This window comes from Miniopterus schreibersii (genome assembly GCF_964146895.1).
Source record: "Miniopterus schreibersii genome assembly, chromosome: 2".
Lineage (NCBI taxonomy): Eukaryota > Metazoa > Chordata > Mammalia > Chiroptera > Miniopteridae > Miniopterus > Miniopterus schreibersii.
Window position 1 is genome coordinate 105,662,124 of NC_138102.1, and position 12,506 is coordinate 105,674,629.

General features: G+C 37.9%; 1 protein-coding gene across 12 annotated transcripts in view; it reads right to left on the reverse strand.

The window, feature by feature from the left end:
* Positions 1 to 12,506, reverse strand: part of WNK1 (WNK lysine deficient protein kinase 1) — a 146,583-nt gene that overhangs the window by 18,154 nt on the left and 115,923 nt on the right. For 6 of the 12 annotated variants that reach the window (XM_081127946.1, XM_081127945.1, XM_081127944.1 and 3 more), the window contains 12 exons: positions 10,936 to 11,394; positions 9,950 to 10,228; positions 8,862 to 8,959; positions 8,593 to 8,755; positions 8,069 to 8,185; positions 7,576 to 7,749; positions 7,315 to 7,372; positions 7,047 to 7,169; positions 5,075 to 6,519; positions 3,847 to 3,930; positions 1,295 to 1,372; positions 623 to 683 (listed from right to left, as the gene is read on the reverse strand). In XM_081127946.1, coding sequence (XP_080984072.1) covers positions 623 to 683; positions 1,295 to 1,372; positions 3,847 to 3,930; positions 5,075 to 6,519; positions 7,047 to 7,169; positions 7,315 to 7,372; positions 7,576 to 7,749; positions 8,069 to 8,185; positions 8,593 to 8,755; positions 8,862 to 8,959; positions 9,950 to 10,228; positions 10,936 to 11,394 — 3,139 coding nt within the window. The remainder of the gene's footprint in view (positions 1 to 622; positions 684 to 1,294; positions 1,373 to 3,846; positions 3,931 to 5,074; positions 6,520 to 7,046; positions 7,170 to 7,314; positions 7,373 to 7,575; positions 7,750 to 8,068; positions 8,186 to 8,592; positions 8,756 to 8,861; positions 8,960 to 9,949; positions 10,229 to 10,935; positions 11,395 to 12,506) is intronic. The other 6 variants (XM_081127940.1, XM_081127943.1, XM_081127938.1 and 3 more) reach the window with 2 other exon arrangements.

The window sequence follows — 12,506 nt, forward strand, 5'->3', positions numbered from 1 at the left end:
ACTCACTCTAAAACTTTAGAACAGCAGCAATTGATATGGACTTATGTCTGAGCACATGGTGATAAAAGTCCTAATAAAATATTTAAGCTGCTGATATAGACAATTTTTGCAAAATTAAGTTGGAAGTATTCCTTCCTAAAGAGATTATATTTCATAGACATGCTAATTTTAATGACTCCAAAAATAGATAAAAATGTTTAAACTGGTAATCTTATATTTATATTTCTACCATCTATGCTATTCAAGTTTATCTCTATCTTTAAATATTCATAAAAGCCAAGAAGTTACCAGTAAATAACTCTCATATGTCCTTGAATTTCCTCATCTCTCTTAGCAAGGATTTAGCTTAACTAATAACAAAGAGTTTCATGTCAAGAAACTATCATTACTCCTTGCATGCTCTCCCTCAAAAAAAAGTAAAAGGTTTATTAATTTGCTAATATTACATGCTCTGGATATTCCTATCAATAGTTCTCGGTCATGAAATACATAAAAATGTGCTTTAAAACAGTCTTAAGTACACCTACATTCTTAAGCATGTGTCTTTGAAATAGTAACCTTTAAAGTCAATTATAGGGAGGTTTGGAAGCAGTAATCTAAGAGGAAGAAGGATGCTTCTCACCATCCTTCTGAGGCCGTGCTCCTGCTTCTGTAACTGCTGTCGGAGCCACCACGGACACAGGCTGCAAAACACATACACACAAGATACCATAAAATCTTTAGCTTCAGTCACTCTTAAACTTTTGTCCTGCTGCCTTTCCTCTGGCCTTTATAAAGGGCAGAAAGAAAGATAGCATATGTGAAGAAACACTTATGTCTGAGGGAATTGTTTTTTTAACAGCCTACAAATAAGAAAGATAGATTTTAAAGAAGAAATTGAGTCTTAACCCTTCTATCTTGCTTTATTAATTTTTTCTCATGGTATACTTGAGTATAACTTGAATATTCACAGAAAAGCAGTTTTAATCAGAATATTACCGTGTCACATTCTAAAAGAAAGAAGTTAAAACTTTAAAGTATAGTCCCCTCCAAAGCATAAATACAAATACATAGGATTGATCTGTGGTGTAATTCTAACCAGAGATAAAGAAAAGTATTTTTCAAATCAAATCTTTTCCAGTTATACTACTAGCTCAGTGTTAATTTTTCATTAACCTGTTTCATTTCTGATGGCTCGAACAAGCAAAGACTAAATAGGTGTTAAAGGTATTAATAGTCTAGGTTACAGTTTATGTTCTAGGAATATAATACATTAGGGTTATGGGAAGATTCTATCAAGATTTTAAAAACTTACACCAACTGCAGATGTCACCGCAGTAGTCTCTGGACTAAGTGTTCTTCTCAACTGAGCATCAAGATCTTCCAGGGGTTGCTGGGATGGAATGAAAACAACCACACTAAGTATAGGTCTTTGGTATATTCAGAGTCCTTATATATAGCCCATAAAACATACTTTTATGCTTTAGATTGACATGACATAATGTGTCTGGTCACTGAATATAAAACTCAGTATACTAAGTTCAACTTAGTTATACTGCTAGAATAATTTACCAGTCTCTCAAAATTTTATGTCAACCTCAAACCCTATAGAAATGGTTACATTTATGTTTTTACAGTTTCTAAGTCTTTCTTACCTTATGTTTAATGTTACTTAAAGTGATAGAAAAGTTGTCTATTTGTCCTCTCCTTAAAAATATATTTTGGCCCTGGCCGGTTTGGCTCAGTGGATAGAGTGCTGGCCCATGTACCAGAAGGGTTGAGGGTTTGATTCCTGGTCAAGGGCACATAGCTGGCTTGCAGGTTCTGGGCTCGTGATGGAGGCAACTAATCAATGTGTCTCTCTCACATCGATGCTTTTCTCTCTCTCTCCCCCTCCCTCCTACTCTTTCTAAAAATCAATGGAAAAAATATCCTTGGGTGAAGGTTAAAAATAAATAAATAAGTACACACACACATATACATATGTATGTATATGTGTGTGTATATATATGTATGTATATGTAAGCTGTCCCCCCAAAATGTATATACACATTTTGAATAAATATTAAGGCAGTATTTATTAAAATACATTTCATTTTCAAAATTGAGCTATCAGCTGTTAATGTGTATGTATACATTTTTGGAGGACACCCTGTATATATTCTGAAAAATGTATGAAGATCCACTGATCGATCAATCGTATCACATGTTCCTTATTTTTTCAGTTTGGTACATCTTTCTGAGAACTTGACTTTACAAATAAAAAATGGCATTAATATATTCTGCCACTATCAAGGAATACTGTTCTTTTCTTAAGGTTTTAACAATCTATACTCTGATATCCACCCTACAGATGGCAGCAAGGAGAACCTGGAGGTCTATAAACCAGGCCTTACTACCACCCACCTCAAGGCCATAACTTTTACCCTTTGCTACAGCCTCTAAATGTCCATCTACCTTGGCTTCTATCAACCTGTTCTTCTAAAACCTTTACTTATGCTTTTCCCTGCCTATATGTAGGTGCTATTCACTTACCCCTCCACGTGTCTTATTGCTATTTCTCATCACACTTAGAGGCCTCTTAGGAATTTAAATTCCTCTGAGGAAACAGATTTAAAATCCTAATTGATTCCATAATGCAATTTTTTTTCAAAACTTAGTGGCTGATGGAGGGGGCCTCTCTGTTGGAGTTATGTTCTACTGTATATTTGGGATTAAGAAGTAGAGGTAAATTCAGACTTCTCAGATTGGCAATTTACTATGTTTTTCTTACATATAATTCTAAATTAAATTCCTAATTTAGTTACAATGTTTACTAGGTTTGACCCACATAGAAGCTTTTTCATGGTTATAATGGATGCATAATGAGTAATTCCTATGGGAATTTAAGTAAACTTGTGGGGTGGTAGGGTAGGGTGGAAAAAGGAAAGAATTTAAATACTGTGGGCAATTCTGACCATCATTCTACCCATAGGAATCTCACATTCACGGCTCTGGTCTCGGTTCCTCTATGAGGAATCTCATTTCACCTGAGCTGTGTGATTTTTGTATTTAAAGATATAATATATTGCCCTAGCCAGTTTGGCTCAGTGGTTAGAGTGTTGGCCCGTGGACTGAAGGGTGCCAGGTTCGATTAAGGCCAAGGGCACGTACCTTGGTTACAGGCTCAATTCCTGGCCCTGGTTGGGGCATGTTCAGGAGGCAACCAATTGATCTCTCTCTCCCTTCCACTCTCTCTGAAAAAGCAATGGAAAAAATATCCTCGGGTAAGGATTAAAAAAAAAAAAAAAAAGATAAAATATACTGTATATTTTTCATGAAATGTCACCCTTATACCAACCTATATATAAGCCAATTACTTAATTAGAAATGTCAAATTCAAGAAAAAATTAGTTGCACTAAACTCATAGAAAAAAGAACATTATCAATTATTAATACGGTACCCTTTCCTAAGGAACTTTCAAAGTTAATTTTGTTTACATGTAATTTTTTATTTCCATGATAATCTAGAACAAATTATCTCATACTTAAGTAGCAATTTCACTATTCTACGAAAGTGTGAACGAGAGAAGAAATTATATTTGCCTGGCAAAATGTCAACTTAGCTATTTTCTTTCTTAGTAAGATATGAAACAATATTAATATTAAATGTTTTCTGGATGACTTGAAGCAACATTACAAACAAAAAAACCTATGAACCCTCTTACTTTAAGCAGGGCTTGGGTCATTAGCTACAATGTTTTAAAAGAAAGTTGTTACTAAGTCAAAACCAAACAGAAGCCAGAAACCAAGATCCCCCAATGGAAAATTTAACCTTTGTGAAAGAAAATAGGGGCACAAAAAGAAATCTGCCAAGGCTTGGGGCACCTGAGTTACTGAAGGTCCTGGAAGAGGTGGCAGCTGCTCACTGGTAGGAATACCAGCTAGAAGTTCAGTACCCACTGGCAGCACCTACAGACAATGAAGGAAAATTCAAGTCCATGAGACACTAAAATGTAAAGACTACATACTGGAGAACAAATCAACTAATTCAAACTGCAGAAGCATAAGAATAACATGTATTTAGTTAAGGCATACTTGTCACCTGGGTTATACTCTGGTATCTGTCTTAAATAAAGGATATTATAACCATGATATTATTATAGGGGTTACTGTGACATACCAATAAAATGAACAGTAAAATTTAGTAGGAAGTTATTCTCTAGGGAAAATAGAGGGAACAAAGGCTGTGTGGATATGAGAGGCACAGTCCAGATATTTTTGAACCACTGACTTGGTACAGTATAATCTGGGTTTTCCAAAAACAAACAAGGCTTTTCTGAAAAAACAAAACAGTTCAGAAATAACCAAGAGGCAAGTATGATAACAAAAGGCATTAGAAACCCAATACTATCAAGCAATTTTTTTTTGGTCTGAAGCCTCTGTATTACCCTACTGTAAAAAAGAATTGCACATCAATGGCAATGTATACAATACAGTAGAAAAGAAGTACAGCCTTGTTACTTGGAGAGGTCAGAGAGACTGAAGATGGCAGAATGAGAGGAAACCCACCACAGCAGAATTAGAAAACACCTTCTAGTTATGATATTCCTAGGATTTGATTCTTTTGTCCTCCTTTGTATCAAACTTATCACCAACTTCTAATTTTTTATAAACCCTATTGTACATCTGTGGAATCTAAGCAAAGCAGAAAATCTGCTTCATTCTCACTGAAACAAAGATTATGAACTGCTGTTACTATGTATAACTGGCAGCAGAAGCATTTAGTTCTTTTGGGATACAGATTCCTTCAGTTTGTACCAATTAGGAAGATATGCCTGTAATTTTACCTGATTATTATAAATTTTTAGAAAATCGTAAATTAACCCCAAAATCCTGCCATTATTTCAAAAGGAAAAATACCTCATGTTCAATGTATATATACCCTAAAATTACCTTTAATCAGTTTATGTAATAAATACCCCGAGGGCCTACTATCAGCCAGGCATTTTTATAACTTCATTTGTAATTTGCAAAGCTGAGTAGAAAAATGCATTTATTAGGAGGAAAAAAGAGTGATCATATTTATCAAATTATTTCAAAACAAGAATCTTACTGGAGCCTTAGTTAAAGGTGGCTTTGATGGAGCAGTTCCAGGTTTCACTCCTTGTGTAGTGCTGACTGGGGCTGAAACATAGGTGACTGGAGTAGAAACTTGCCCAGGGGTGACCACTGGTATAACGGGCAAACCAGTTGCTCCTAATGGCAAACTAGTTGGTGGTAAGCAAGTACTTGTAGTTGAAGTCATGAGTTTGCTGGGTGCAACAGCAGTGGTTGGGATGCCTGGTGTGACATTGGTCTCTACCACTAGTGATGTCTCCAGTGAGACAGAGGCATGTTGAGTTCCAGATGAGCCATGTTCACTAAAGAGAGACCGAAGCTTTTCCTCTAGAGTCTTTATGTCATCAATCCCAGGAGCTTTGGATTGTGTATCAGCATCTATTTCAGGACAGTGTGTATGAGGCTGGTTGGGAAGCAAAGCTGGTTGAGGCTGACTATGAATTAATGTCTGCTGTACAGCAGGCACACTGGCAACAGGCTGTACCAAGGGTGGGATAGTAGGTACTTGGGGTAATAAAGGTATAGAAGTAGGTCCTGCTGCTTGGGGAAGGACAGTAGTAGAAGCTATAACTGAGGGAGTGACCAAAGGATGCACCCCACCAGGTTGAGAAATGGAACTAGATACTGCTGCTCCAGGGGAAGGGGAGGAAGATGACGCAGAGAGGGACAAAGCCAATCCAGTTGTACTGCTGTGAGATGTTTTATCAAGTGAGTGTGCACTAACCACCGTTTCAGCTAGAGTAGGAGCAGAGGTGCTGCTGCTAAGTTGAAGAGATGGCTGTGAAGCTATGCTTGGGAATGGAGTGGTAGTAGAAACTGAGGTTAAAGTGGCTGCCCCTGTAGTAGTACTGCCTGCTGACTGCTGAGATAAAACAGGTGGAGGCTTAGCCCCAGGGGCAGCAGCACTGCCCACTGCAGAGGCTGAAGTTGCTGAAACTGGTATAGAGGGGAAAGTGCCTGTACTAGAAACAACACTCCCAGATGTGGGAGTTTGAACTGACTGGGATGTTGCTGATGTTGAGACAACTGTAGGTACTGTGATGCCTGAAACCATGCTGGAAAGTATTGATGATTCTTCAGACACAGGTGGTATAGGGAGATCACTTGAAGTTGCACTTGTGCAGGTGGCAATCCCTTTTTCAGTGGGCACTGTAATCTCAGATTGAATTACTGATGTGGAAATGTCATTAAGAGGGCAGCTAGTTAGAGGGACTGATACTGAAAGTGTGGCTGCTGCTGTGGTTGGGACTCCAGCAATGCTACCCACGGAAGGAGGTACTACTGGAAATGTTGGTCCTGAATGACTAAAGTTGGGAGGTGCTGTATTGGGTCCTTCTGTCATCTGGGCATTTTTAAGTTCAGAAAAGGCCTGCTGTAGACTAAGGGATGAAGCCGAGTGAGACAAGTTCATTCCAGCACCATGAGACGTAGTGGCAGCAACTGCAAAAGAGAATAAAAAATTCAGAATCAGTCCATTTTTAAAGGGTGGATTCAAAAGATTATCCTAACAATCTATTTTTGGATTACCAACAATGCCACACACCAACAAGGTTAAAACCTGTCCCAAAGAAATGATAGGTTCTAAAACAGCAAAGTAGTTGGATCAAAGTAAGTTAGTATGTATGAATATTTCTGAAAAAAGAAAATATGAAGTAACCTCAAAGCCTACAGAATAGTACTAAATGGAGAAACAAACACATATTACTGTTATCTACATAGTGTCTATTACATGAACTATATCTAGCTATGGCTGTCCCTTTTGGCTCTTTCTCTTTAATCTTTTCTATTCATCACTTATTTCCTTCCTTCACATGTTTATCTGTTGGTTATAATCCCAACTTTCTGCTCTTTTTTATTGAGGACAACTGTCTATGTCATCATCTGAACTACTGCTAGATGACCAAGCTTCCAATACAGCAGAGATGCTGCAGAATTTATAGAAGTATGTGGTAGAAGCAATTCCTTACCTGTATCTGATATTTCACTGGAGAAAACTTTTGATTCTCGTAATCGACTTTCTGGTACAGGACTCACTATAAACCGTCTTCCAGCAGAATGAACAACTTGAGTTAAAGAACTGGTAGGAATGCCTGGTTTAAAAGAAACAAACCACTTAATTGCATTATTACTATACTATATATATTGTCACTGACATGAAACTTTAAGATTTCATTATTAGCACACAACTTCTTCGGTCAAAGGTTAAGAGCAAACATGGAAAGAAAAGAGATTCACCTATTTGTTGTGGCATGGAAGATGCAGGAAGTGGTTGTTTGAATTCTCCCTCCAATTTCTACAACAAACAAAAGTAGTTCAATTCATTCTCAAATGCAGTCTGAATTAGGCAAAGAAAATAGCCACATGCAAAGAGAACGTAAATGTTCAATAATCTCGGTCAGAGGTGTAAGGATAGCACTGGACATTTTGCATGGCAAATTTAGCACTATGGTAATATTTTAAATAAACAACCCTTCACTATGAGAATGGTGAACCTACTTGAGAACCTGAAAATCCATAGTCATCCTTTCCCTGTAGACTCTCCAATCCCTGGTCACCCTCTGGTTCCACACTGACATCCTCACTGAGCATTTCATCAGCTTTTTCAATAATTTCCCGCACTTGATCCACAAAAGACTCTCTCTCTACTGCTAGAATAAAGTCATTGTTCACCTGTAAAAGAAATGTGATATCAGTCTGATTAGTACAATGTTTCTCAAGCTTTAAGTCATTCAATTACCCATTTCATGACTTCTGTCCTATTTGCATACCACCTATATTATTATTTACTTGATGTGTAAGTTCAATACTAGTTAGACATGTCCTAGACAAAAAAATCCTAAAAATCACAGGTTTGATGTACTAGTTATATTCACATAGAAATAAATGTGTAACTGTCAAAATAGATTACAAAATACTGTGTATCTACCTAAGGCAGTGATTATTTAGATCAAGTACTAAGGCAAAACCGGAACTCCAAATGGAGACATACCATAATTGTTGCTATCTCCTCGGGGTTGTCACCATCTAAATCAAATTTGAATGTAACCATTTTCCGATTGTGAGTTTCTAACTGGCATTCTACTACCCGGTCTCCTTTATTTGAAACCTAAAAAGAAAAAAGAAAAGGTATCTCAGAAGACCACACTTACCTTTGTTACCGAATTTGAGAAAGTAATGCAGATTATCATTTGAACTTAAGTGTGATGTTACCACTATTCCTGGCACTGGTACTCTGCCTCTTAAACCGGTAGCAAAAAAACCATAAGAAAATATGAGCCTTTGAGATACATACTCATTTTCCACTGAAGAGTTTGAAAGAAATGTAAGGGCTTTTTTTTACAAACTAAAACTATTCTTTTTCTAAAAGGTAAATAGAGCCTTATCATAGAAATGTGGAATATAACAGTATCATTTGAGTGATTAGAAAATCCAAAAGTTTCATCAATACACCTGTGCCTTAGAAATATTTAAATACTATTCACTATATGAAACCCACAAATCAGCAATACTTACATTCAAAATTCTCAATTTTGGGCGTGAAGTCTTTTCATGACGAGAGCGGCTTCTTACAGATTTTCGATAATGGCGTTTTGCTGCTCTCCCTTCATGTCTTCCGCTGGATGACGGGACATTCTCATTGCCATCGCTCATACCTGAAGCAACATCTGAATGCGCACTACAAAAAAAAGTTCAGTTTACAATGAGATTTAAAGTTTTGATATTTTGAAGTTTCATACCATCCTACCTACCAGTCAAGGACAGAGTATTTTACTTTTACATACCTGTCTATAGAAGAGACCAAAGTGGTAGGCTGGGGAGGTTGTGGCTGTGCTACTGGAACTGGCTCTGGAGGAGCAACCTGAGAGACTCCCTGAGTACTCTGTAAATAGAAAGGATAATTCCAATTTTGGCAGCAATAGATTTTATTTATCATTCACCGTTCCCAAAAAGCTACTTTTTTTTTTTCTTTCTTATCTCTCCCTTAAGTCCTAGAAGCATGAAATTTACTAGTAATTCTCAATATTCAGCATCTAGAGACAGTGCTCTTAAAATTCCAAAAGAAGTTTCTAAAGCTAGTCTGATATAGACTGCATGGTGTGATACCAGCCAACACAGTTGCTAGGTAGTGAGAAACTACAATTTGCCATGCAGCCAGCATCTTACCAGAAGTGTGCAATAGGGCAGGCAGAGCAAAGTGCAAAGATGACTCAGATCTTTCTCCTAGTAGGGCAAAAATGATTACTGGGAGCACAGCAGGATAAGATAGTCTTATGACTGCCAATGGCAAGAATTTGTGAAAGGAGAAGAATGGCTAAAGTACTAGCTAGAGAAGTGAAGTGCTAACAGGGTTAATCTTCTCCAAGGCACACTCACTTCCCAACAGAACAGCCAGTGGCAACAAGGCCCCCACATTGGCATTTCATTCTGCTGTAAAAAAAATCATTCAGAAGTTAGTTTGAAATAGTCTCCAAATGAGTTCTAAACCAGGGAGCCTGTTTCTCCTTTGTAACGTTTACCTCAGAATATATATGTTTTATTTATTTATTTATTTATTTATTTATTTATTTCCCTCACCTGAGGATATTCTTTTCCATTGATTTATTTTTTTTGAGAGAGTGGTGGAAGGGAAGGGTAAGGGAGGAAGAGAGAGACAGAAAAATCGACATGAGAGAGACACACCGATTGGGTGCTTCCCACACTCACCCCAACTGGGGCCGGGGAACAAACCTGCAACCCAGGTACGTGCCCTTGACTAGGAATCGAACCCACGACCCTTCAGTGAGCAGACTGACACTCTAACCACTGAGAACACCAGCCAGGGCTCATTATATATATGTTTTAGATATAAACATGCAGAAATTCCATTTACCTCCAGAACTGCTTGCTGGGAGGATGTAGTGGGGGCTTGTGCTAAACTCACTGCTGGTTGGGGCACTTGAACCTGTCCTCCTATACTGCCCACAGGAACTACAAGATTTGATTCCATATAAGGCTGCACCACTGTAGGAAAGTAACCTGGTGTAGCTAATGCTTCTGTCGGCATGGGAGGGGATAAGACTGTAGAAGGGATGCAAACAGAAGCCACGCTGGAAGAGGGAGCAATATTTGAATCTCCTGGGTATTGTGGTGGCAATCGAGGTGGGAAGCCCTGTGATAGAAATGAGGAAGGTGAGTTAGTGCAAGTCAGGTCATCAAATTAGCAAAACAGCAAGACATGCCAAAAAAAAAGAAAAAAAAAAGAATGCACATAAGCAAAGAAGTAGCCTACTCTTTTCTAATAATTTAAAGGAGATTTAAAGATAATTACTGATTTCAGTTTAGGGGACAGGACTCTTCAGCTGTACTTGAAATTGCTGGGGGGCTTTCCTCCTGGAGATTATTTAAATAGGAGGAAGAGTCATAATTCCTTCCAGAAAAATATCTACTTTCTAGCCAATCTTAAATGGGTGAATGCAAAAGCTCTTCAAGGCTTCAGTCATTCCAGTCATATCATGACCTGCTAATCTTCTAAATCCAAACCCTGAAGCTTTTTATTGATACCATGTTGGATACTCTGTTTATTTTTCCTATTAGAAAAGTAGCCTTATGTACTCTCTTAGTAGCCATACCTAGCATTTAATTAGCTTAACACTGACTTTTAAGAGGTGTCTTGAGAGAAATGGAAACGAATCGTTAGACATCATCACTGTATCCTTTATCAGAATTTTACTATTTTAGCTTCTCTAGGCAAGATCAGCGACTATATTGTTATTGCTAATTATTCTGATATTCAACTACTAGATTTTCAGGTCCTTGACCGTCTACTATTAGAACCAAACTCGCTGGTACCCTCCTTTTTGCTAGGCAACACGATACCTGGTACAGAACATCTCCAGAGGGAAGTGGAACCTCAGCAGCTTGTCCAAGGTTAGCTGGTATTCCCATGGACTGAACTGATGGCTGCAGAAGCTGTGGGTGAACCTGACTTGGCAGCTGAGTCACAGGCTGCACAAGGGTTGGAAGCTGACTAGGAGCCACAGTTGATCCCCCTGGGATCGCAGCTGCTGTAGCCGATGAAGCCAAGGTGAGCAGAGGCTGATTAATGCCAGCTGCAATTGTGATGGGAAGAGCTGAGAAACCTGTCTGAGCCGCAGACACATGAGGAGCTGAGATAGGAATTTGAGAGACAGAGTACTGAGGGAGTAAGGAAGCAGGGAGTGGCTGTCCCATAGGGAGGAAATGAGCACCAGAATGGACTGGAACAACTGAGGGTTGTGTTGCAACTGGGATCTGAGGTTCGCCTTGGATAGTTGGCACTGGCTGGGAAACTGGAAGCTGAGAAGGTAAAGAAAAACAAGACAGACAGATTTTAAAAAAATAAAAATAAAAAAGCAAAGCCATCAAAAGCAAGATTTATATATTAGCCAAAAAGGATGAAAATTTTAAAAAAAAGAAACCCTGCATACATTAGTGTAAGTTAATATGCCACATAAAAATAGGGAAAGGATAGCAGGATACAAAGAGGCTGGTATACTGGCTACTATTCCAAATCTTTATAGAAAAGTTTGCTAATGTTTCATTGTTCAACAATAAAAAGAGTACCCTTCCACAGGCAAGGGTGTTTTTGTTTATAGCTTTCATTGAGATATATTTCCCATACCATAATTCACCGGTACATTTGCTGTCACTAAATCTATGACTGCTATTACAACAATTACTGAAATTCAAATAAATTTCTTTCTTCCCAGTGCAATTAGATTTCATCCATAATGCCTGACAAAGGCCTATAAAAGTAGGTATAAATACCATATTTCACTGATTCTAGGATGCAGTCATCCCTCTTCACCACCTTGTCATTTTAACATTTGGGAAACTGAGATACATCTTCCAGAGCAATAAAATACGACAGAAACAATACACTGTGCCAAAATTCGAGCACAACAAGCCCCAGTGTTAAAGTCGATAAAAGGTCATTCAGAAGAGCATACCTCCTACAGGGCACTTTTCAAGAGAACGGAAGGAAGCTTTAGAAAAAAACATCATTCTATGTAAGGCGTTTTTATGACTTACTGTTATTAGGCAACGAGGGACAAAACAATGCATAAATCTACATGAAAATACAGTATAGTTGCAGACTTGGGATATTATATATAGCTGACACAATTCTAGAAAATGTCACGTTTATCAACCTATCAGTTCTAACTTGTCAAACTGATTTTAGACTGATAAACCTAAAAGTTAAACATCTTTAGACTGTCACTGCTCTCAGTATGTATCCATTTACATTAAAAAATGCATATGCACATAAGGAGCAAATTTTCACTTCATTTTTGCAGGAAAAAATAACCAACTTCAATATTTCACCATTAGAGAAGGTAAAAGCCTATCCACATGAAAGGACAGGTTACAGGGAGTTCCCTTTGGCATACGTTTAGAAATTAAGTGTT